Raw genomic sequence first — 25,810 nt, forward strand, 5'->3', positions numbered from 1 at the left:
TTAGTCTAAATCATATGTTCACAATTATATTATGTGTTCAAAGTGGTGACCTTGAGCATTGATACGTGATGCAAAGTGATTCTGAGCAGAAAACATTGCACTTTGAATTTCATCAGAGTATATCATCGAGCAAGCTCATGTTATACTGCCTTTCATGTATTCGGGGCTCATTGGTATTTCTCGGTACACTGCTTGTTTTAATTTTTTCCACAAATGAAAGTACATTGGTGTTAAGTCTGGTGAACGTGCAGGCCATTTTGTGTGTCCCGCACCGATCAATTCAACAATCTTCAAATTTTGGAACCAACAGCTGGGATGATAACTGCAAGGCTATTGAGAACTAAAAAATTCAATAGGAATAACAAAAAATATATATGATCTAGACTTGTATTTAAAAAACAACATATTCTGTACAAACACCCACCGTTTCTGTTAGTTTCAATATAAATTCAGAACAAAGTTATCATAAGTGTATGTGTTGAAAATGCTACATTTGCTAAAGAGTATTAGGAACTTTCTCAAAATATACAACTCTTGATTCCGAATACGCATTGGAGCCAACACGTTCTATTCAATGTTCGCATACAAGCATAAGCAAACATTCCTACAGGAGATGGGAGCTGAAAAAAACACGCCATGACCAGTTGCTATTTCCTACCAGTAACACTGTATAGGTCCCTACATTCTAGGGTTGCCAACTCTCCCATACTTCCCAGGATCTTCGGTATTTGCCCCTAATTTTTAACAGACTCCCAGCTCCCATATTATTCTTCTCTTGGGCATTTTTCTCTTTTATTTTTGCATAATATAAAAATGTCTGTTCTAAACATTTAATTTTGCCATGAATGATTTATATCATGAATTTTGTTGCTCAAGAGATGCATTATAGTTTGCAGTCTCTGTTAATGCTTGCCAGAAATGGGTTTTAGTGTTCACCCCATTTAAAATCTAACCATGTTAATGTTATACATTTAGAAAAACTATAGGGTTTTGTTCTAAGCATGTCAAGTAGTAATGCTCATACAAAGAGGGACTTGAATCTCATGAACAGTATAATTGGACGGATGTTCGAAACAGGAGCACAACATGTCTAATCAAATCAGTGCTACAAACTGCAGTCAAGTTCAACTATTACACAAGACAAAATCTGTCTCAGAATATTTTTAATTTAATGGAACCTAAGAGGTGGAGCTTAAACTGAGAGGATTCAATCCAGCATTATAATTGGAAACCAGTGTGGCTTAGTGGATAGAGTGTCAGCACATAGAGCTGAAAATCCGAGTTCGAATCCCGGTGGCAGAGAAAATTTTTTTCTGTTCCCGATCCTTCATCGTATGATAATGCAGAATTTCTGCACAGAAATATATGTATTTCAGTATATCGCAATAATATTTTAATTTAAACCTAGCTGCCGAAGTATAAAATAGTTCTTTCTCAGTAACTGAACCGAATTATTTGTCAGTTTTCTATGTGAAATTTTGTCGAATCGTTAGTCTTCCGTATTTTCTTCAAAAAAGTTGGTAACCCTACTACATTCAGACATCTCGACTTTCCAGTCAGGAACGAAATAAAAAAAAATATGCATCACCTGGACCATGTTAAATATCTTGAGCATGAAATTCAGTTTTGTGGCTGATTGTTCTTCAATCATCAATTACCAATACATGATACATGTTTTCAGTGACGAATATTAGCAAATTTGGGAAAGATACTAGCCTTAAAAGGGTCCGGAGTTTACTCCACTTATGAAATGTATTTTACTCGAAACTTCTTTGACAAGACATACCCTTCGGCCATCAACATAGTCTCATTATTAATGGCGTCTATTAGGAACAGCTGATTGACACTTTATCTTTGAAGGTTATCATAGTGCTTATTTACAATTTCTGCAAACTTGTCATATATACATATTTTAACCATGAGAAAGTGCAAACACGGGAGGCTTTAATGGAAAGAATTTTAAATGTCAATATACGCAACAGGAATAGCGATAATAAATTGTGTAAATTAGGAGAACAACACGACTTTCGCACACGTGCTTAAAAGTTCAATAACACGGGACTTCGTTTTCTGAAACGTTCTAAACGATTTGCGAAGGAAGAACAAATTCTACCAAATATGCAGATACCGATACCGATACTGAAAATAACTCATTAGCTTTTATGTATGCTCAATCAAAATACGTAATTTTATTCCAAAAAATGGCAGGGGATTCGTAAAATCGTTTGAAATAAATTAAAGATAATTACGCATGTTGGTATTATAGAGTAAAAATGTTATTTATATCCTTTATGATGTTGCGGGTTACATTGGTCTGCTACCTCTAGGAAGCAATGATACGTTGCGAGTTGCATTGCTGCTCTTCCGCTAAGGAGCAAGATGTGCGTAAAGAGTTACAGAAATTTGTAACTCAGGTTCCCGTATAGATGCCCATTTAAATGTTCCACGTAATTTTTTTTCAGGCTAAAACAATCCTTTATGCTGCTTGAAGAAACAAGGTTTTAACCTTGTAATATATGTATATAAACTACTTCTTTAATAATGCATTAATGAAATCTTTATTATGAGATTTTGTTTTTTTTATCGGTCATCATATTTACTTATGATTCATGGTCATTTCAATATGAAGGTATTTAGAATCACACTGATATTCACATGCCTTTCTTTTATGTACAAAATGTTACTAAGAAAAAACTATTCATGTATCTTAATGAACAAGAGGAAAGGTATGATTGTGGATATATGAAAGAGAGTCTGAAGTGTGTGTGATTTAGGAATGTTGAATGAGCAATACTACAGTATATCCCACTAAATTGATTGAATTATATTCGTCAGAACAAATAGATGTAAACATATTTTTGTTCGAATGAGGAATGTACAGTGATTCAAAATCGAGCTATGTAAAGCAAGAAAATTAATTTCAATGTGTGTTTCACATATTAAAACAATCTGTGCATCTTAAATTGTGTGTGGCTTTCGATGGAGTTGTAAGCAACTTCAACATGTATCTTCACAACTAGACATACAAAATACAGATTATTATTTGAAACGATGTGATATAAATTATAAGATATTTAATGCCTTTTATTAGTATCACGTTTATGAAATGCATTGCTTGTTATTATTAATATAAATTTCAGCAAAAACTTCTGTAAATGCTTATTTCCTAATTTCATGCATCAAAAGGTCTGGAAAATTGAGGAAATATAACTCTTAAGTTATGAGCTTATTTTGCACATTTCTGAAATTATCTAAACCTACGTAAAACTTCTTACACGTGTTGTTTCAGAGAATATGAAGATTTGATGATGGGTCAGATGATGCTGCAGGATCTGGTCGAGAGGCAAGGCATTCCCGTGTTTGAAAGTGTGCCTGTTGCTCTCAATTGTACAGCCAAAGTGAGTAGATATTATTCATACTCTCCATATAATTTTGTAGTATGGACCTATAGTAATTTTATTTTTATTTCTGAGCAACTAAGCATATTTTCTCCATGGCTAAATTAAACACACACAATTTCAGAAGCAGTGCTCAGTCTTTCCGAATAATAAATGCAATATTAATTAATGGAATGAAATGTAAAAACATGGTGCTTGGTAGAACTGAGAGTTGTTTCTGGAAGAAAATGTGCATTTGCTTTCCATTGAAGGTCATTGAATACAACTTTTGTAGTTGGTGTGATGAATTTCGAATGTTATTTTTCACTACATTATGATGTTACATATTTTTTGGGGTAACCTCGCAATGAAATGTGGTTTAGAGTTCGGAACTTTTATTTGAGAAATATATGTTTTAATATTGACCTATCCAATTGATGATACATGCTTTCTTGTTATTTATTACAGCTATAAAATGTGTATTTTAAGAAAGTTATTTTGAAAGGCGAATAAAACAAATTATTTTACAGGCAGTTATGTTCACAGCATCACTTTGTTATACAGTGACCTGCAAAAAGGCTATATAGCAATGAAGGCTCTCGCTCCCATGAAACCTGTAACATATTTTTCGGCAACACTGTTCATGAAACATCAGACATACCTTTCCTTGTCCAACCTGACTTATTACAATGTTCCACAGGTGCTCGATAGAATTAAGATCTTTAGAGTTTTGGGCCAGTTGAAGTAGTGGCAAGAATTTCTGTGTTTGCTATACCATTGCTGCACAGTCCTGTCTGATGGATAGCAAATTATCACTCAGAATAAATCTGTAGTCTTGGTCGTGATAGTTAGACCACTGGAAGTTAGTGCTGAAACTCCTTTTCTATATCTCTTGATCGTGATAACAGTGGACTCACTACTACTTGCGTCACTCAGTCTGTTTCCAGTTTCAGCACAGTGGTCTTAATTCAGTGATCACTGAAGTGTATGTAGATATAAAGAACTACATGAAAGTAAAATGAAGACTTCAAAATTAAAATCAGTTATTATAGATATTATATCAGGCGTTGTTTAGATGATTAACTGTTGGTATGACTAACTGCACATATTTTCAGAATTAGTGTCCTTCATCTCAAGCAAGTATGTAAGCAACCAGACGCAGTCACATAGATGGAGCTCACTGTTAAGCAATAAAAGAAATTGAAGAATATATTGAAACACAAGGAGAAAAATGGAAGATATCCAAGATCCTGAGCGATGAGAGACAACAACATATTAATTTAATTAATTTGTTTAATAGGTATTACGGGAAAACATAAGTGTGCAGGATCTGGGATTGAAGGATTTTGCACAACCAGTCAAGATGGCGCACGTGCAGCTTGGGGATAAATTAATGTAAGTGATATTTCACTGTTGCTCCTAATAATAAACTACTAAACATATAGAGGTTAATAATGACTAAGACCAGAACTCATAGTTCACTTTTCTTTCGAAATAGTGACTGACGAATGACATTTAAGACTGATAAAACACATTCACCAAAGATTGTCTCAGGCATCGTATTGGCATTTACATAAGAGAGAAATTGATGTGAATTCTTATTTTACTTAAAATAAGGTTACCAGATGTTTGGGCACAATTCAGAGACACTCAAAAGAATTGTTTCGTTACATCATCCATTATAATAATTCAATAATATATTGTATATAAATTTCAGGAGTTATTTATATATTTCTCTGCATTATGATCTTCAATTTCTATGAAAATTCTTTGACTGTCTTACTGAAGTTCGCAATCACCGTTAAGATTGATTTCACCGACTCCGTTGATAATCTTGACCTTTGAAATGACTACAATATATTCATACACGAGAATTCTCACTTCACAGATGCATTATTGTCATGCATGTATAAAGTCATCACCAGTCACCAGTTTTCGTAGCTTTACAAATGGAAAATCGAAATATGTTTCAGTTTATATATCTAATGTGGACTATTTCTTAGAATCTTATTCCTGTAATTTCTCCGGTGTTATGAACTTCAATAGATTAGTTACAGCTTTTTAACAAACAGAATATCTTCATCCGAAACAACTTTTCTTTGAAGAAATCAAGAGTATTTTCTGTTTTCTCTTGCCAAAGCAAGAGCTCTTTTAAGTAACAGAGATTGAGCTTCATAAATGTCATCAAGATGTACCCTGACCAGGCTTTAATCAATGACTATTCGTAAAACATCTTGCATTTCGGAGTAAGCAGTTTTTTGAACTCTGTCATCTATACCTAAATAGGAACAGGCCGAACAGGACATAATGTTTCTATACAGGGCTCCTACAAAAGACCTTTCCTGTTTCGAACACATGTAATTTACGTTCTTTGAATCTGAGGTGCATGAAAATAGCCTAGTACCAATGGAAAGAGAAACTCAAAAAGTTTAGTTGTGGCAACATTGTTTTCCTAGTTGGTGACATTGCCTCATAATAGTGCATGTAAACAAATTTGTTTGTTGTTGAGGCGAAATTGCTGCTATAGAGGACAGAAAAGCTTGGTTTTCATGTGAACCAGTCGGTTATTAATGTGCAATGGCATTACCGAACAAAGTTCGGTGCAGATTTACCCATTGGGCCTACAATCCGTAAGTGGTACACTGATTTTAAGGCAAGATTCTTCGAAAGTGGTTACGATTTCATCCATACCGACAAAGTGCTACGAAGAAATTTCTGCATAAGTATGCAAACTTTAATTGAAAATGATGATGAATTTATTCGTTCCGTGATGCTTTCTGACGAAGCAACTTTTCATCTTTCTGGTAAGGTGAACAGACATAATCTCAGAATGTGAGGGTCGGAAAATCCGCGTACCTACGTGGAACTTGACTGTAGGCTTGATATGTACCGTGTTACAAAAGGGGGGACACATTGAACATCTTTAAGGTAAGGAACTAAACTTTTTGGGCCGTATTCATAGACATTTTTAGCAGGGGCTTCCGGTGGATGATCAGCGTTTTTCGTATTCATAAACCAGTGTTAGCTATAGGATAGGATTTGAATTCTGTACAAGTAACCAGTGGATAGTCGGGGCCAGTTTAGCACGCTCATAGCGCGTGCTGCGAAATGTGTATGAATAGCACCCTTTGAGTTTCTCTTTCCCATTGGTACTATTGGTTCGAAACCGGAAAGATCTTTTGTAGGAGCCCTGTATATTGATGAATAACATTTTGATTGACGATATTGAATAATGATTTGATTGACACATTTATTACCAACAGACATGGTTACTACGTGGATTTTCCCTCTATAAGCTCCAGGTTGGTTTGGATTCTTGGATATATTGATATAGTTCACAAAGTTCCATTATAGAAAATTAAAATCGGAGACTGTTCCCAGAATTTGGGGATGTCTGGTAGCTGTGACCTAAAAAGGACTATGTAGATTTTCGTTCTGAATATTGTCCTGAATGAAAGCCGTGTTTGTTCATTTTTCCACCTATCTACTCCGATGGACTAGAAGTAACCTAGCACTGTACTGAGCCACCAGCATAGCTCAGGTAGCAGGTGCGTTTGTCTGCTGATCCAGGGCTGTGCTCAAGCATGGGTTGGATTCCTGCGTGAGCTATTATCTGGTTTGGTTTTTTCAAAGATTTTCCCCAACTGTAAGGCGAATGTCAGATCTATGACGAATCCTTGGCCTCATTTCGCCAAATACCATCTTGCTGGCACCAATTTCATCGATGCTAAATAACAATAGTTGATACAATTTGTGTGTGTGTATCTAATGTCTACCCACTTCACTTGCATAATTCGAGTTCCGCATACTGCGGATAGATGACAGGACTGTGACCTGTTTTCAAGTTTGTAGCCAGTAACCAAATAATTATGCATCGAAGATTCACAAAGATAATATTCAATGGAAATGTAAGAACTAAACTGATGGGTAGGAAACAAATTGTTATTACAGGAGTTTAGATTTTTGTTTTATCTTAGTAGTCTAATAATTTTGTTGTGATCTTGTAATTAAGCCTTCTTTTTCTCATTTTGCTGCAGACAGCTCTGGTATGTGTATTTTCACTTTTTAGTAGTACTGCTTTAAGTTCTTCGTAATTTTTATTTTGCTGTTTCTTATCCTTTCCTGTAAAAATTCTTAATTTTGGCGTGTCTAAACTTAAAATATATAAACATTTATTCTTAACTGTTGTCCATTTAGTTATGCAGAATATTAGATATGATGTTGAGTGATCATGTGACATGTCCATTCGTTCTGTCAAAATGAATACTTAATGTATATGTATCTGTTGAAGTGTTATCATCTCGTCATATACATGCCATTATTATTTTGCATAATTATGTATTTTCATTAGGATTTCTGCTGGCCTTGTGTCCTTGTTTCCTTTTCATTTGCCATCATCTAAGTAGAAGCTAGCAGTGCTGCACCATTTCTTACCTCTTGCACATAATATAAATCCGTGGTTTGAAATAAATAGCCAATAGGAATCGCACCAACTTCTGCAGGAATGTCATGCAATGCCGGGATAATGCTTTCCTAGGTATCAATAGGAAAGTTATTTTGCTTTTGTTACCAGCATTTGATGTTGAATTACCTTAGCAAATAAATAGATTAGAACTATTGGGAAGGGGGATCAAGTTAATTGTGAGAACTTCATCGTACCTCTAATCATGAACTAGACTTAAATAGAAATGTGTCTGCCTTATCTAGTAATCTAATCAGCCTTCCGGGACTTCTTCAACCAGTAGAATTATGATTTAAACATGTCTAGAGGATATAAAGTCGCAATCCCACTACTAGAGTACCGGTACCTGCTTTAGGGAAATTAATTGACTTTTATAATGACAATGATGATATAAAATAATAATAATAATAATAATAATAATAATAATAATAATAATAATAATAATAATAATAGTAATACAGTAATAATTTGTCCAATGTCCTCAACTTCTAGTTATTCACCCTGACTCTGAGTGGGCTCATAGTTGTTGCTAGTGTCGAGAAGTATACGCCACTTAGTTTGTCAGAGACTATCCAGAGAGCACTAGAAGCAGTGGGTCCAGAGTGTACTTGTAATGAATGCTGGAGATTTGTTGAGATGTCAGGGGGAACTGGAGCACCCATATAAAACCCATGTGTTGCCTGGGCTATGCGCTTATCCAACACAAGTTATAAATTCAGGGTAGAGTGCCTCCAGGCTTGTAAGCCCAGTCCTCTGGGAGTAAGGGAAAATGACTATTAATAATGATGATAATAATCATGATAATAATGATGATATAAAGGTGGTAGTAATAATAATAATAATAATAATAAATACCGTTGGATTACGCTTTTTCTTGCACTGATTCCTTTGAGAAACTGACGTGGATATTCACTCTTATTCCAGCAAGATGAGGGAAGCTTTTGATGCTCTGGACAATACTGGATCGGGAGAACTCTGCTTGGCAGATGTAAGTATACTATATTTGCTTAATTACTGAATTCTGTGAACAGAACGTTGCCACACAAGTACCATTATTGACACAATCACGACATAGCTTTGGTACATTAGGCTGGTAATGCACTGTGTTAATCACAGATGGTTTGCTTGATTGTTGCAGGTATGCATGGCATTCAGAATTCTGACCAATAGGAACCTGTCACTAACACATCTGAAGAGCATCGTTGCAGGTCAGACAGGTGCAGTGCACTGCTCATAACAGTCTCCATTATCTGCATACAGTCATTCATCAAAACCACCATCATTTGATGCTGTCATTGTCACTATCACTGTCAGCATCAACTGATCTTCCCCGTTTTTAGTGAAGTTATTGGGGCACTGTTATTTTCAGTTGTTAATTTTATTTGTATATTTAGTTGTATCTAAATGCTTTTATTTTTTGTTTGTCTGCGTTTTTGTTGAATCTCCTTTGTGTTCCACAGTTTCCTTTTTAAACTCATTTCACGTTAGTCGAATTGTAGGCCCACTTTTTGGTAATTTATTGTATAATTTATAGGTCTAGTTAACTTATATTATAAATTTTACATTTTGAATACAGCCTTCAAAGCAAAGCAACATGGATATAACCCCAATACCCCAATAGAAAGAAATAAGAAGGAGGGGCTTTTCTTTTTGCAATGAAATTACGTGAAAACAATTGTGTACAGGGTCAGCTGTTATTAAAGTCATAAACAATTAAATTACCAAATAATACAGCATATACTGATACCATATTAAACATCTTTCATGAAAACACTTAGTTCTATTTGAAAAGGAACTCCATTCTACATTCTTTGTTATGAAGGAACTTATCGATAACTTTCTGATTGAAAATTGAAATATTTATAATAGTTTCTTTCCACTGAAAGCACTGCTAATCCCGAAAGCCTCTCTTGTCTGGTATTTTTATAGTTTGCTGTATGTTTAAAACTGGAGTGGGTCGTCCTAAAGTTTCAATTTTCAACTTCTCTTCCCCTGAATGCAAACTGAAGAGTTTTAACAGTAAACTGGACACTGAATTCATACTGAAAATGCATTAGTTGAGTTACTGCCGAGTTTAAATACACAGCACTAATAGAAACAACACTATTCACTTGTAACCACAGCAAAGGTTTCGTAATACAGATCACAAGTGCTCCAGTTGTGAAAGAAAGAGGCTAGTTGCGCGGTCACAACAAACAAGTGGAAATTTTAGATTGTCTGCTCTATGACGGAGCACTTGGCACACCTCTTTGGACTGAATACAAAAGAAGTTGTGTTGCTGTTGATAGTGGACAGCTGTAAACGAATAACTGCTCAGGAAAAATTGAAATGCTATTGGAAGGATTAACAATTGAATCTCGGTTCAATTAAAGGAATGTTTAAGGTGTTGGTAAATGTGGTGGTGGGTGAACAAACCTACAGTCAGACCAGAAACCGCCACTGCCCATTTTATAGCAGAATAGAGACAGAAACTGTTTCGTGAATTGAGGGGTTTAGGGGAAAAACCAGACAGCTTCAATTTTTTTCATTTGTGAGCTATTTATGCACAGAGAAAAAAATACGCTCTATCGTTTGGTCGAAGAACCAGGCAGTTCCAAAAATTACATTCACAGTTATAATGCATTTTGGACCTACCTCTTCTGTACATGCTTATTGTTTGGCAGTAAGTTTTTCTTCGTTATCTCGAAAAGTACTGAATTGGAACTGCCTGGTTTTTCCTCCAAACCCCTCAATTGTTTCTGTCGGATATCTAGTGGATTTTCACCTTCATAATTCCGACAATGCTTTTATCCACCTCGAATTTTAGAGCTTATATCTGTGAAGGATGAGGCGTTTATATGTAGATAAGTGGTATTGTTTATAGTAATAGACACTTTGTTAGCAAAATTAACGTATTGGTAAAATTAAATTAAATTTGCGGCGCGACAGCCAATGAAGGGCCAAAACTGATTAGTCGCCTGTTGGCCACGCGTCCACATGCCTCAGTAGAAGTGAACGATCATCCAACTGGTACGAAGATTTCATGTTGTTAGCACGATGGTCCTCTCAGCTGTTACAGCTGGTTTATGAAACCGGATTTCACTACCTGTTGTAGCTTCCCAAATTCACGATGCTGGGTGGGCATCAGTACTGTACACTGGCCAAAATTTGATGAGAATTTCTTCCCCATGAGGACTCGAATCAGGATGCATTCTGTAATGCGAGTACTAGACATAATGTCTTAGGTCACGATGCTATGATATGGAACCAACATATTGGTAACATTCTTTAATTCCTAAAGATGGCATTCAGAAAGAAATTAAGACCTTCCCTGCTTGCCACTCCCTGACATAGACATTCATAAAGCGAATGTCTTCATTATATTGGAAACTACTAGAAGACTGTCGAGATGAATGATATTAATTCTGCCCAATAGATGTATAGACCGCTTTATATGACGAAGTGCTCACAGACATAGTACTAGTACGTGAATTATGCTGTAAAAATCATAGCAGACTAAAGAATTTCAATCTTTTAGTCGTAATCTATATATTGGCAAATCAAGTTACAGAATTGTAAGTGCTTCACTCTATAGACATTGAAGAGTTAATTTATTGCTTTTTCTTTTAAGTTATTGTTCGATGTAGTTGATTCCTTACTATTTCATGTCCCTTTTTGAATATTGAGTGCAGTTCAATTTCGTCCCTATTTTCTGAAATTTTTATCTTACAACTTGATTCATTAAAACAAGCTTATGTTGTAGAAAATGTTGTCCTCTCTGCACTGCAATGCAGTATAGTGTGCACCAGTGAACTGTATGTGACATCTCACGCTTGTATCATGTTACCTTGAAACAAAATATATATTTATGTCGAACTTTATATGAAATTAAATTTCGAAATATGATTTCCATGGTGAGATGGTGTCAAACGTTGAGAAAATGGCAAACCATACCAATAATTGTGACAAACTATTTGTATTAACGTTTTTCTATATGAATTGAACATTTCATTCCACCCATTCTTTCCACCTGAACAACCTTATGAAACTAAAAATCTGATCATCCAAACATTATACACATGCGAGTATATTAAATTTTACTTGGAAATAATTAATGCTACCGTACTTTAATTGGAAAGTAGCATGAAATGGCAGAGGCCTCTAAACCTACTTTAATTTTTGCTTAAATAACTAACAGTGGAAAATAAAATGGCGAAAAATGTGTAAATCCAAGAATGTTTATTTCCAGAGCTTTAAAAAAGTATTGTGCCTCACTAGTCAGCATGATTGAACTGCAGAAGTGCAATTAAAAATAGAATTTTTTTTACACTCACATACGAACAGACGAGGTCTTTTCTCAAGCCCTGTTTATTTTAGATAGGTGTTTAAAAATGCAGAACCTCAGGAATAATTTTCAAAATATTCCAGTCCATGCATCTCGTCTCAAACCCTGAATAAACGAGACAAAGTAAGCAGTAAGCATTTTTTTAACACTAATTTTAGCAAGATTTAACACGTTAATTTTTGCTATCACTTGTGAGGTTCAGACCTGTCTTCCGACAGTTAACTAAACAACAAACAATGCAGAAAATATTTTTGATTGATCAGCACCATTTATAAGTAAGGTTCACATTCCACAAGAAGTAATCTGATTTGTAGACTACATCAAAATTATTTCAATCTCCTTGTTCTATCTAGAGTTACTCAGAATTAATTATAGAGTACGTCTAAGCTGTTTAGATTGGAAAATTGGTTGATCACTTAACCAATAGAAGTCGGGTCTGTACCGTAAATAAGGATACGTGCTCGTGAGAGTTAACAGGATTAAAACTTAGTTTAGTTATATGTAACACAACATTCAACACTCAGCACTCGCCCTGCTCACAGAAGATGCTGTATGTGATATCAATTTTCTCAATTGTACACATATTTCACACCTACTTATATATCATTCACATGCATCAGTTCTGATTTTGTAACACCTGATTACAAAAGTTAAGCTGAAGATTCATGAAATAATGAAGTTATGTACAATTTTAGTGTCAATTTTGTTGCTACTCCTGCAGATGATTTACAAATTCTTGTCTCCTGTGCTGATTGTCTCAGAGATTTGCGAGGACTATGCTCCAAAGCTGCTGCAATTTCGATTTTTTCCTCTGTAAGAACCGAACTGGCACTTTTGTCTTCTTTTTCTGTCATTTGAAGAACCTGTTTCATTGAGTCTATGAAATAATCTTGTTGTACATGTAGAGGGCTTGTCCTATTCTTTATGTATGTGTTGTATATGTATACAAGATGTTAAGAAAAAGAGTCTACTTTTTGAGAGGTGGCAGTATTCATAAAAACAAGGAAAAAAAGTCCATATCTTTGAAGAAAAAAGGACTGTGAAATAGGTATGATAACAGCAGCATATCTTCTAATGTGAGCTCTCTGCTAATTTTTTATTACAATGCAGTAAACAAAAGAATAAACAAACAGATGACACCTGAAAAGAAACGAGTACTGGTATAGAGCTCACATTGAAAGAGATGCTGTTGTTAAAATATCAGTTTTTCCAATAATAAAAAGGATCTAATATTTTGAGAGGAACTAGTATTCATAAAAACTAGAAAATAAACTCTAATAAACATGGGTCCTAAATTAAAATATTTCAAGAAACAGGGGACTGTGAAATTGATATTGCAACAATAGCATATCTTATAATGTGAGCTCTTTGCTCGTTTCATTTTGCAATGCAGTAAAGTAGTAAACAAAAGAATTAATTGGTAGATGTGACATATCCGACAAAAAAACGAACAAAAAGCTCACTACAAGATATGCTGCTGTTGCAATTTCAATTTCACAATTCATGTTTTTTCAAAAATATTAATTTTAGGACACATGTTTCTTGTTTCTATGAATAGGTATCACCACTTCTCAAAATATTAGAATTTTTTTATTAACACTGTATACGTTCCCTTAATGAATATGTTTACCATTGCTTACAATAAATTACAACAAACGATCTGCACTCTGTCATAGCCAAACTAGCACCATCACTGTCGAATGCGCGCATCTCCTCCTCATGGACACCTATTGGAGAAGCAGCAGACTATTTTCCTGATCTAGATGGCTCAGATGCACTGTATATTGACATGGCATAGATATAAAATATTATTGCATTTAGATATTAAGATAACATAATATTCAGAGTACCGGTATGGCCTTTTTTTTTTTTTTTTTTGCCGCTTTAGGAAGTTTCAACGAAGTTAAGGAGGAATTAAATGTTAATAGCGCATGGAAAAGTATCGGAGATATCAAAATTTCAGCTGAGCAGAGCATAGGCTATTATGAAACTAAGAAAAAGAAACCATTATTTGATGAAGATTGTTGCGTGATAGTTGAAAGAAGGAAACAGGCAAAATTGAAATTCTTACAGAATGCACTTGAGGCAAATAGAGATAATTATTTCAGTGAACAACTGGAAACAAGTCGTACACTTAGGAACAAAAAGAGAGATTATTTCAAGGAAGAACTCGATAAGGTAGAAACAAATAGTAAGAATAAAAACAATAGAGATTCATATAAGGGCATAAAGGAATTTAAGAAGAGATACCAGCCAAGGGTAAACGTGATCAAGGATGAGAATGGTGACTTGCTTGCAGAATCTCATTCTATCCTGAACAAATGGAAATGCTATTTTGAGCAACTACTAAATGTGCATAGGCCAAATAGAAATGATCGAACCTACACTTTTTGAAGTCCAATTATGATAGAATATCTGAAAAAGTACAAGTCTCCAGGTATCAATCAAATTCCAGCAGAATTAATACAAGAGGGTGGAAAAACATTATCGAGTGAAATTTTTAAGCTTATACATGCTATTTGGGAAAGGAAATTGTACCTGACCAATGGAAGGAGTTCATAATTGTACCCATATTTAAGAAGAGGGAAAAGACTAACTGTAGTAAGTTTCGAGGAATATCACTTTTATTGACTTCATACAAAATTTTGTCCAATATTCTTTTGAGAAGATTAACTCTATATGTATATGAAATTATTGGGGCTCATCAATGTGGTTTTAGACGTAATAGATCGACTATTGATCAAATGTTTTGTATTCGACAGATAATGGAGGAAAAATGGGAGTATAAGGGTACAATACATCATAGATTTCAAGAAGGCGTATGACTCAGTTAAGAGAGAAGTTTTATATAACATTCTTATTGAGTTTGGTATTCCCAAGAAACTAGTTCGATAAATTAAAATATATCTCGGTGAAAGTTACAGAACAGCCCGTATAGGCCAGTTCCTGTCTAATACTTTTCCAATTCACTGCAGACTAATGCAAGGCATGCATTATCACCTTTACTTAACTTTGCTCTAGAATATGCCATTAGGAAAGTGCAGGAAAACAAGGAGAGTTTGGAATTGAATGGGTTACGTCAGCTGCTTGTTTATGCTGATGATGTGAATATATTAGGAGAAAGTCCACAAACGATTAGGGAAAACACGGGAATTTTACTTGAAGCAAGTAAGGAGAGAGGTTTGGAAGTAAAATAAAAAAAAAGTATATGATTGTGTGTCGTGACCAGAACATAGTACGAAATGGAAATATAAAAATTGGAAATTTATTCTTTGGAAAGGTGAAAAAATTCAAGTACCTTGGAACAACAGTAACAAATATAAATTACACTCGGAAGGAAATTAATTGTAAAATGAATATGGGAAATGCGTGTTATTATTCGGTTGAGCTTTTATCATCCAGTCTGCTGTCAAAAAATCTGAAAGTTAGAATTTATAAAACAGTTATATTACCGGTTGTTTTGTATGATTGTGAAACTTGGTCTCTCACATTGAGAGGGGAACAGAGGTTAAGGATGTTCGAGAGTAAGGTTCTTAGGAAAATATTTGGGAGCTAAGAGGGATGAAGTTACAGAAGAAAGGAGAAAGTTACACAACGCAGAACAGCACATATTGTATTCTTCACCTAACATAATTAGAACATAAAATCGAGACATTTGAGATGGGCAGAACATGTAGGACATATGGGCGAATCTAAAAATGTATATAGAGTGTTAGTTGAAAAATCTGAGGGGAAAAAAAAACCTTTGGGGAGGCACAGGCGTAGATGGGAGGATAATATTAAAATGGATTTGAGGAAGGTGGGATATGAAGGTAGAGACTGAATTAATTGGATAGGGACCAATGGCGGGCTTATGTGAGGGTGGCAATGAACCTTCGGGTTCCTTAAAAGCCATTTCTAAGTGATGTCCTATGTTACGAGATCAAAATTACCCCCGCTTGTAATTCTGCCTGCCCTGATTGATTAGAGGGAAGTGTTTTGTTGACAGTTTTTTTGTTCTTTCTTTTCCTCACTTTTAAAGCACATAATCAGTAAGTTTGCATTCCAAGTTGCATCACTAACTGTTGCTGTCCATCTTGAATTGTTGCAGGTGTTTTGAGTCGGGATGTGAAGGAAATTCCTTTGGAACAGCTCAACGTGAACTTCGAGCAGTTTTGTGCCATTGTCGCGGAGTTCAGCTGTTGTGAAAGTGAGGCTTACAAACTATGGCAGTCAGTCCTAGCCAAAACCACTCGCCTCCTTCAGACTATAGTATCTCCCCTCACAAAAATTCTAGGTATTTCTTATCTGATGCCACCAGATTCTGTATGTAACATGCATTGATGTTGCTAGTTTGTAACAATCTATTTGAATTTCTTCCACTTGTAAATGTAGCTATGTGTATGATGTAAAATCTTCGTGTTCTAAGACGTGCAGAAATGATTAATATTTTTCAGTTTTCACTATTGTATCCATTGAGGCACAGTACGTACGTATATGAAACATCATATTGCATTTTCTCTGTGAAGAGGACAAAAGCTGTACCGAGAGAACAATTTGCCTCCCAGCTGGAAAGCAGCAACTTCGGCTATTGGTGGACTCCCCTCTACATGCTAGTTACAGATGTGATGCAGTATTGGTGATTCAATGAACTACAAACTCAATTAGGCATTATGTTTATGGAGCATGCCGACTTAGTGCTGATTTCACAAAGCGCCTCCACTCTGTTCTGTCCATGACCAGATCTCAATTGTCAACACCCATCTCCAGATATTCTTTCGCGATCTCATCCTTCCATCTACTCCTTGGTCTTTCCAGAGGTCTTTTTCTTTTGAAAATGTTCGAATTTATCTTTTTACACTTCTCCTATTATCATCCATGTGCACCACATATCCTGCCCAGTGTAGTCTTTTGACATTTATTAGTTCTGTGATTGGAGATCGGCTGTATAATTCATGAATGTTGCCTTTACTTCGAATTTTCTACTTACTTTCAGTTGAGTTAAAATTTAGACCGAAAATCTTTCTTATACTTTGTTTCCAAACACTATTAATGTATGTTTTCCCTGTTTGGTCAGGCCCCATGTTTCAGCAACATTATAATAGCACTGGTTGAGTTATTGTTTTGTATAATATAAGTTTCAGGTTTCTTATTATCAGTTGGATGATAGCAGTTTCTGAATGGCATAAAAAACTTTGTATTATATACGGGAATATATATATTTCCTGTCATTGCACCTATCTATCAAAACATCTAGGTACTTGAATTGATCCAATGTTTCGAAGGTGTTAGTCATAATTTTGAGACTTCCTGGAATATGAATTTTTTTGTTAATTTATGTAAAACACATTAAAAATAAGCAGATAAAATACAAGTTAGTCGCCCAAATTAAGAACAGAGATTCTGAAACTGTCTGCTTTCTTGCTCAAAGCATTTTTGGCGCCAATTTAAAGAGCTGTGACCTTGGTAAAGATTTAGTTACATGCTACAGTCTCTCATTGCAGCACTGCAGAATCATTTTTTAATATTCTATACTTTTTCAAATCATTGATACTGCACAATCTACATAACGAACGTGTGGAAATATAACCAGAATTGCTGCTTTCCCTTCGACAGATATTTCCTCACACAGTAGTTAGAGAAAGATAACAAAGTGTAATATATTACCATACTTTCTGATCTACATAGGTAGTTAGGTAGTCTGCTAATAATGATGAAGCATTAGTGTAAAGAAAATGTATGGGGAAATAAAAATACTGCAGAGTGTAGTGCCATTTTGTTTATTGAAAAATTTTTCAGGTTCCACTGGAAACTGAATTTAGTCCATTTATCTCTATATCAAGTGCAAGTTTTTAAGTAATATAGTATGTGTAGTATCACTTTCAGTGTAGAATTTCCTCATATCTGTCAATTTAGTTTGCTGTGAATAGTGTCTTGAATTAATATCTGTAATATGTATTTCATTGATCAATGTTCAATGTCCATTTCATAAGTGGAAGAGATTCTAATAGTCAGTTGTTAAATTGTTACAGATGGTTATGTTTCGTACTGCTGTTTTCTTCCTTTTTTATGCTTGTTGATGTATTATTATTATTTTACACAACGTAGGTGTTTGGTTTTGTGCTGCAAAGGACTGTAGTATTAGATGCTTTATGTTGAAATATTAAACATTATTTTTTGTTTAATAAATATAGTTTTTTAACCTTTATCATACAGAACTATAGCAGTGTCTTTGAATTTTATATGATTTACTATAATTACTTTTATAGAGAATTCGAAAAGAAAAGCACCATAATTAAAATTAATTAAACGTTATTCGTATTTTAATTTTAAAATGAAGGGTCCAGTATAGTTATAAATAATTGTAATTGCTGTATATGCTTAGTGTGCAATTTTTACAAGTTTCTTTACGAAAATTAATATAGAAAAATCTTGTGAATTATTCTTGAAAACAAAATAATTCCCACACATCCTTTACTAAGAACTACTACATGACTGCACTTGAGGTGAGCGTCAATATAGAGCTTACTTAATTTATATCTGCATTATTTCAACTTCAGTTGCTTGAATGTCCAATCTTAACTAATGTGTGTGTTATTGTTTATAAACTAAAAAAAAAAAAAAAATGCAGAAATGTTGTTTATATGAATGAACATATTTTAATTTTAAAAATTATTTGAACTGCAGAAAAATGAATACATAAACTAAATGAATAAGTAAATGAATATTGCCCTTAAGAGCCATTTTTTAAAAGAAAATTTCATTTTGTACTACTTCTTATAAGAATTTGAAATAAATGAGCAATTTATCGAGTAAATATATTCATATCTTACGTGCATACTTCCTGGAGACCTTGACTTAAAAGCATTACTTACAAAGAATCTGCATTCACTAATTTGGGAAGGGATTTGTTTTAAGAGGTGTCTGAAGTCAAATGCTGAAAAGTTGTGCTTTCACCACAATCTCGATTTTTTTTTTGGCCAGCTAGACAATACTTCCTTCTTACTGTAATGACATAATTAGATAGAGTAAAATTAATAAAAATAAAAATTTTTAAGTTCAAAATGAAGCCTCCTTGACGATCTTCTGTGTGACAAAGGTTTAATGTTGTGTTGGCATGGATAATTTAATTTTCATTCATTTTGTATGTGCTATATTTTTTATTTTATTTCGTAACTAGAGTTTTAAACACACGACTGAACATGGATGGGGAAAAATACATGTCGAATGAATTGCATGGCGACAGTATGAAGATACTTAAACAAGGACAGTTAAAAAATTTTGTTATCTGTTAAGAAGTGAAATTTGGGTATGTCCTGACATCTAGAATAGGGATGGACATATGTTCCCGCTTACACTGTAAGCAGTGCCCACATGGGAACATTATGCCCATCCCTGATGTAGTACTGTAATTCAGTGTGAGGCCTTTTTTTTTCTATTGCAAGATTTGGACGACGTTGCATGCTCTGTTCTTTTGTAATATTTTGCAAGCAGAGTTTAATAATATAAAATGTGGTTACAAAATCACTCCTTAATCCAATATGTATATAACTCATTCGTAAGGTAACTGATAGTGAATGGTGATTGTATTGCCTGCTTTAATTCCGTGTAAAGTGTGGTTTAATTATGCACCATACAGTTGTTGAAAATGATCATTTTAATTTATTTGCCCATTTCTTTCACTCATCACAGAAAAAATAAGAAGAGCTTATTAAGTAACTAAACCGTAATATCTAATTTTATAACGAATTTATAGAATATAAACACTATAAATTTAAATATGACAAAACTAGGTACGGTACTTATTTTTATACGAAAACTTAAGTTATTGTGATTTTGTAACATGGAAGGGATTTCTAGTTCCGTACCTATTTTGTTTGTTACGTCCTAGCCGTAGCCTATATTATTCACTATCTCTACGTTTTGTGTACCAGTATCTCCCTATTAAAATTCTATAGGATCTAAAATGCCTAAATGAACCATAAACTCCTATGTTTGTGCCTGAAAAGCGCCTTTTTAGTATTTTGCATATATTTGAAATATAAAATGGTAATCCATTTTGAATCTTGCGTACACTACTTTTAACACTTGAATATAATTAATTGATTAACTAGTGGACTTACTAGTGTTAATTATGTAAGATTTGTCCGGCTTACAGCTGTTTCAGTGCTTCACGCACCATCCTCAGAGCCTACTAATTCACGGCGTCATCTCGAACTTCTCTGCCTGTTATGTGGGTGTGTTTGATTGTTGAAAGGTGTTGAAGAGTTGAGTCAAATAGTGTGTGTGTACTGAAATTGATCTGTGTGTTGAGAATTTGATCGAGGTGTGTTTTAGTGTGTTTGTATATTTCGTATTGTTCTAGTGTGTTGAGTTTTTGGTACAAACATACTAAAACACACACCGATCAAATTCTCAACACACAGATCAATTTCAATACACACACACTATTTGACTCCACTCTTCAACACCTTTCAACAATCACACACCCACATAACAGGCAGAGAAGTTCGAGATGACGCAGTGATCTAGTAGGCTCTGAGGATGGTGCATGAAGCACTGAAACAGCTGTAAGCCGGACAAATCTTACATAATTAACACTAGTAAGTCCACTAGTTAATCAATTAATTACAAAATGGTAGTACTAAAAATGAAAAAATTGCCAAAATAACTACAAAAATGCTATCCAAATGGGGAAATGCAAACACTGGTCTGGAAATTTCGTCCCTTATTGGTCTTAGAAGGGGAGAGAAGATGATTTTATCCCAGTTTCCTGGAACTGAAGTACGTTTGGAAAAAGTCCATCTAGCATAAAAGGGGTGGTAGGTTCATGTTAGACGAGAGCTTACAAATTAGTTTCCATGTAAATGCACCGTTGTTACGCGAAATGAAACTGACCAACAGTAAGTCTCTTCCACTGATGTAATTTGAGTCTTCAATTCATTGGCACTCATTGTCAGCACCAGTTCTTTATACAGACCTAAAAACAAAATTTGGGCCATTTGAATTTTCGAAGTTACTCAGCATAGCACATGCGCTGTAAGTTATAACTGAAACTTGGAAAATTCAGGTGTACTTAGCATGCACAGTAAGTTATAGCTGAACTTGGAAAATTTAGATGGCCCACATTTTGTTTCTGGGTCTGTACTTAAATTCAACCTAACATGGAATAATTACTAAAATTAAAATTATTAATTGTTAATTTCATATAAACTTCTTAAATCCCTACATTGAATTTTTTGAAGTCCAAAAAAAAAATATATATATATATATATCCCTCTCCCCCCTCCCATCTCTTCTCCTCTCACCCCCTCTCCCCCACCCCCAAAATCCGTTCCCTACTGATTACAATAAAATAGTGTGTTAGTGTGTTCCCCCCCCCCCCCCCCAAAAAAAAAGTACAGCTTAGGAGTTGCTCGCAGTAATAATTATGAAATATACTTAGACATAAATTTTAATATTATTAACAGAGAAGCTGGCAACCGGGTATACTTTGATAGTGCAAGTAGTCTGAAGTGATGGCTGCAATTTTGTAATGTTTACAATGTACCAGCTGTGTTGAGATGTATGAACTGCAGTTATTGTTTGTTAGGATATATGAATTACATGCAGAGACTATGAAGAAGGCGGAAAATAGGGAAGATTTGAGAATTCTGGGTGTGCAGTGAAGAACTGTTCTTGAGCAGGAAACAGTGACTGAAATTATTACTCAGTGGTGTTACAACATTCATTTACTTACGATAAAATAAGAATATTGAAGACACAGTAGCTGTTAGGAAAATTTTAATTATTCTTTTGTAGTTGCAATCACATGCTTTATTAACTTTACAAATAAATGCATGATGTCTCATTCCATATACAGGGTTGTCCATATGTGGCACTTTCATACACCTCAAGCTCAACAGCATTTTATGTTAGACACCTTGTACAGTTACCGTGAAATCAGCCAATGTTTCTACAGTAATAACTACAGTTTCTAAAATCTGTTTAGTTGGGACATTGTTTATGTACAACTTAAAAATGAATACAAGTGCATCTCAACTGTTTCACAAGGGATGTTCAAAATGCCCTCCTCCTGCTTCAATAAATTTTCATACCTCCGAAGATTGTTCTGAAACACTTGACTGATCTCTTCTTGCAAAATGTTGGAAATGACTTGGACATTTTCTTCGACGTTTTGCAGAACTTAAAACTACAAAATCTCGACTGCAATGTGTTGTACGCCATTCCCAAACAATAACAAAAAAAAAAAAAAAAAAAAAAAACACAATAACTTGCTCTACGGTACATTACGCACGAATGAGTAATCTCTTCAGTAGCTTACAACAGACTGAGGTGAACTGCACATGCAATTCCCAATAAACGCCCTTGAACTTGTGTGACAGGTACGTTGTGGGAGACAACAGTTTGTTCGTCCTGTGGCTTCATATATGGACGACTCTGTACCTACTATTAGTGTTTTGCAAACGAACATGTTTAAAATGAATTTTTAATGTTGTTAATGCATTTATAATTTATTTAGCAACGTATTTATTCTGATTAATGTAGCATATGATTTAGAAGTAACAAAATGTTACACACAATAAAATTATTAATCGCTCTCCAAACTTTAACTGTAAACCAGTGGAATTATATAAAATTTAACAATTTCCTTAAATTGTGAACATATAGTGGTTGCAAAATTTTCAGAAGAAATTAAATAATTTTTAATCGCTTAATTACACTGTATCAACTGTTGCAGTTAGCTTTCAATAGAATTGGTGGTCTAATCATGCAAGGCATTACAGCCCAAATCAAGCTTTGGCCTTCTCTTGCATCTGACTCCACTTCTGTCTGTCTGTCCGTCCCTTGCTCATACCATCCACTGTTTCATTTCCAGAAGTATTCCAGCATTATTTTTTACTTCAACCGTGCTAGTTCGAGTCCTTATAAGGAAGAAAAGTTTTATGAAATTTCGCCCATTGCATGGAACTGGTTTACACTCACCATTGTGATGAATTTGGGGAACTACCAGTACATTGAGTAGCGAAATCCGGTTTCCAAACCACACATTATTCCCACACTGGTTGGATGATTGTTCACTTTTGCCAAGACGTGTGGACGTGAAATCACCCTCCATGGGTGGTCGAACAATGATTATACAGAATGTTCCGAAATTCGCACACATGGCCTACATCGTATTAATCCTGGGTAAAAATGGGATCGAAAATGTTTGTGAGAAAATTTCGTCCGAAAAAAATTTAATTGCACAATTGGGCAACATTCTACATTATGGAATGTCTTGGTAGTTTACTAGTACAAGGGAAAATCGAAAAGACTTTGCCCCTAATTTTTTTTTTCAGCCACAATAATAAATATACAGGGAAATCAAAATACAGATAGTGTTCTAAATACCTTTGACTATTTTTCCATATAGTCATCACTGTCATTCAGACATTTGTCCCATCGCATCACTAGTTTCGAGATGCCGCTATTGTAGAATTTGGCTGGTCGTGCACTGTCGGACAGCGGTCTTCGCGTTGTCGTTGTTCTGGCCTGCCAGAACTTTCTTTAGTGGACCTAACACGTGGTAATCACCGAGGGTGAGGTCTGAACTATACGGTAGATGCTCCATAATTTTCCATCCGAATGACTGCAGTTGGGTGGTGGTCCTGTTTGCCACATGAGACCTGGTGTTGTCATGAAGGAGAACCACATTGTCCACGAGAACTCCCTGGCGCTTTTTCCTGATGGCAGCTCGCAGTTACTTGAGTGTGCTACAGTATCTGTCCACGTTGATGGTGTCACCTTATGGCATGAAATTCAGCAGGAGTGGTCCTCGATTCCAAAAGACCGTGAGTATCAACTTGCCAACTGATGGCATTCTGCAGAATTTCTTCGTGACAGGCGAACCAGGATGTTTTTGGCAGACAGAGGTTTATATCTGACGACGACGCGAAGACGGTTATCTGTTAATGGTTCTGTGCTCAACTGGTCGAATTCCACAACAGAGGCATCTCCAACTAGTGGTGTGATGGGGCAAATGCATGAACCGCAGTGGTGACTATGTAGAAAAATAGTCAAAGGAACTTAGAACACTGCCTGTGTTTTAATTTTCCTGTATGTTTATTATTGTGTCTGAAAAAAAAATGGGCAAAGACTTCAATTCACCCTTATGTAATGTTTGCTGTGTTTATTATTGTAGCTAACAAGCAGTAAAATGATAAATTGACAAACATTAACTTATTACAAAGTTATGAGGGAACATAATGCAATGCAGAAATAATTCGTGCACTCAAGAAAGTTAATTAAAATAAACAGTTAAAATAATAATAATAATAAAAGGAAAAGAGTGTAATAGTTCGTACCATGGACTTCTAGTTTGTCACCACATGGATGGCTTGATTGAGGATCATAAAAGTAATATTTTTTGGAAAATACAGTGTTTGCACATTGTTATTGTTCAGTCAACTGTTCGAAGACAAGTTTGAATCTCATAATTGACACCAATAAGGCATCACTCATGAGACAAGCCAGGAAATAATGGGGTATAGTGGCCAGTTCCTTTCCTCCTCCATTGCATACATCGGTGATTAGTAACATATTGCACTAATCAGACTTTTCAGATGTGCGTCCGTCGCAGCAAAGTGTGTACCATAGAACATCTTGAATTTCATTTCGTAGTGTTGTGGAGAGGGCCATGGTTCACGTACTGGCTTTAAATGTACTTTATTTTCATTTCAGTTATTAATACAGCTGTGTTAAGTTTTTCGGAGGTCATGAATGGTGTCAGTAATGTGGAGCTTTCTGTATAGAAAAGGCTGTGGTTCAAATAATGAAATTTCAAACAATAAAAATCGAATTTCCTTAAAATAATCGGAAATGTAGTTATCGAAGCTTTCTGTACATGCGAGATTTTGATGTCACAATATCATGCTTATCGAGGTCTTGATAATAATGGTTTGTTCATCCTTCAATTGTCGCGTATTTTTTTCGTGTTTCAAAATAGTACGTGTGGTTTTTTTTTTTATCTGGTGTTACTAAGAAATTAAGTGTTGTTACATTGTGAATTTAGTTCTTTTTTTAAGTAGGTTATCTTACGACGCTGTATCAACATCTCAGGATATTTAGCATCTGAATGAGATGAAGATGAAATGAGTCTGGGGTCCAGCACCGAAAGTTACCTAGCATTTGCTCAAATTGGGTTGAGGGAAAACCCCGGAAAAAACCTGAACCAGGTATGTGAATAAGCTTCGGGGCTTCTACCACATTGTCTTGGTGTTAGTGGCTGACATTTCGACCGCTGTGTTATGGTCATCTTCAGAGCAAGACAACGTGGTAGAAGCACCAAAGCTTATCCACACACCTTGTACACCAGCCGCGGAAGCCTACGCGAACACTGAACCAGGTAACTTGCCCTGACCGGGATTCGAACCCGGACCACCTGGTTTCACGGCCAGACGCTCTAACCGTTACTCCACAGGTGTGGACAGTTCTTCTTTATTATGAGTGTCTCTGCTCGACCAAGAAAACGTGGTAGAACTTTTAGAATTGTAACTGCATCAAGAACTTAAAATCAGTTATGTAGGAATAATGTTACTTATAACTCGGAGAAGCTAGAAACTATTGTAACTTCGTATTCAAGGTACATGCGTTATTTATTTATTACCATTACCATCATCATCATCA

The 25,810-nt window shown here is 35.0% G+C and overlaps 1 protein-coding gene across 11 annotated transcripts in view; it reads left to right on the forward strand.

Moving 5' to 3' along the window:
* The window catches only part of raw, a 454,717-nt gene that overhangs the window by 414,437 nt on the left and 14,470 nt on the right, over positions 1-25,810 (forward strand). For 7 of the 11 annotated variants that reach the window (XM_069841669.1, XM_069841665.1, XM_069841670.1 and 4 more), the window contains 5 exons: positions 3,290-3,398; positions 4,678-4,772; positions 8,764-8,827; positions 8,978-9,056; positions 16,254-16,439. In XM_069841669.1, the coding sequence (XP_069697770.1) occupies positions 3,290-3,398; positions 4,678-4,772; positions 8,764-8,827; positions 8,978-9,056; positions 16,254-16,439 (533 nt within the window). The remainder of the gene's footprint in view (positions 1-3,289; positions 3,399-4,677; positions 4,773-8,763; positions 8,828-8,977; positions 9,057-16,253; positions 16,440-25,810) is intronic. The other 4 variants (XM_069841664.1, XM_069841666.1, XM_069841667.1 and 1 more) reach the window with 4 other exon arrangements.

This window comes from Periplaneta americana, chromosome 12 (genome assembly GCF_040183065.1).
Source record: "Periplaneta americana isolate PAMFEO1 chromosome 12, P.americana_PAMFEO1_priV1, whole genome shotgun sequence".
Classification (NCBI taxonomy): domain Eukaryota; kingdom Metazoa; phylum Arthropoda; class Insecta; order Blattodea; family Blattidae; genus Periplaneta; species Periplaneta americana.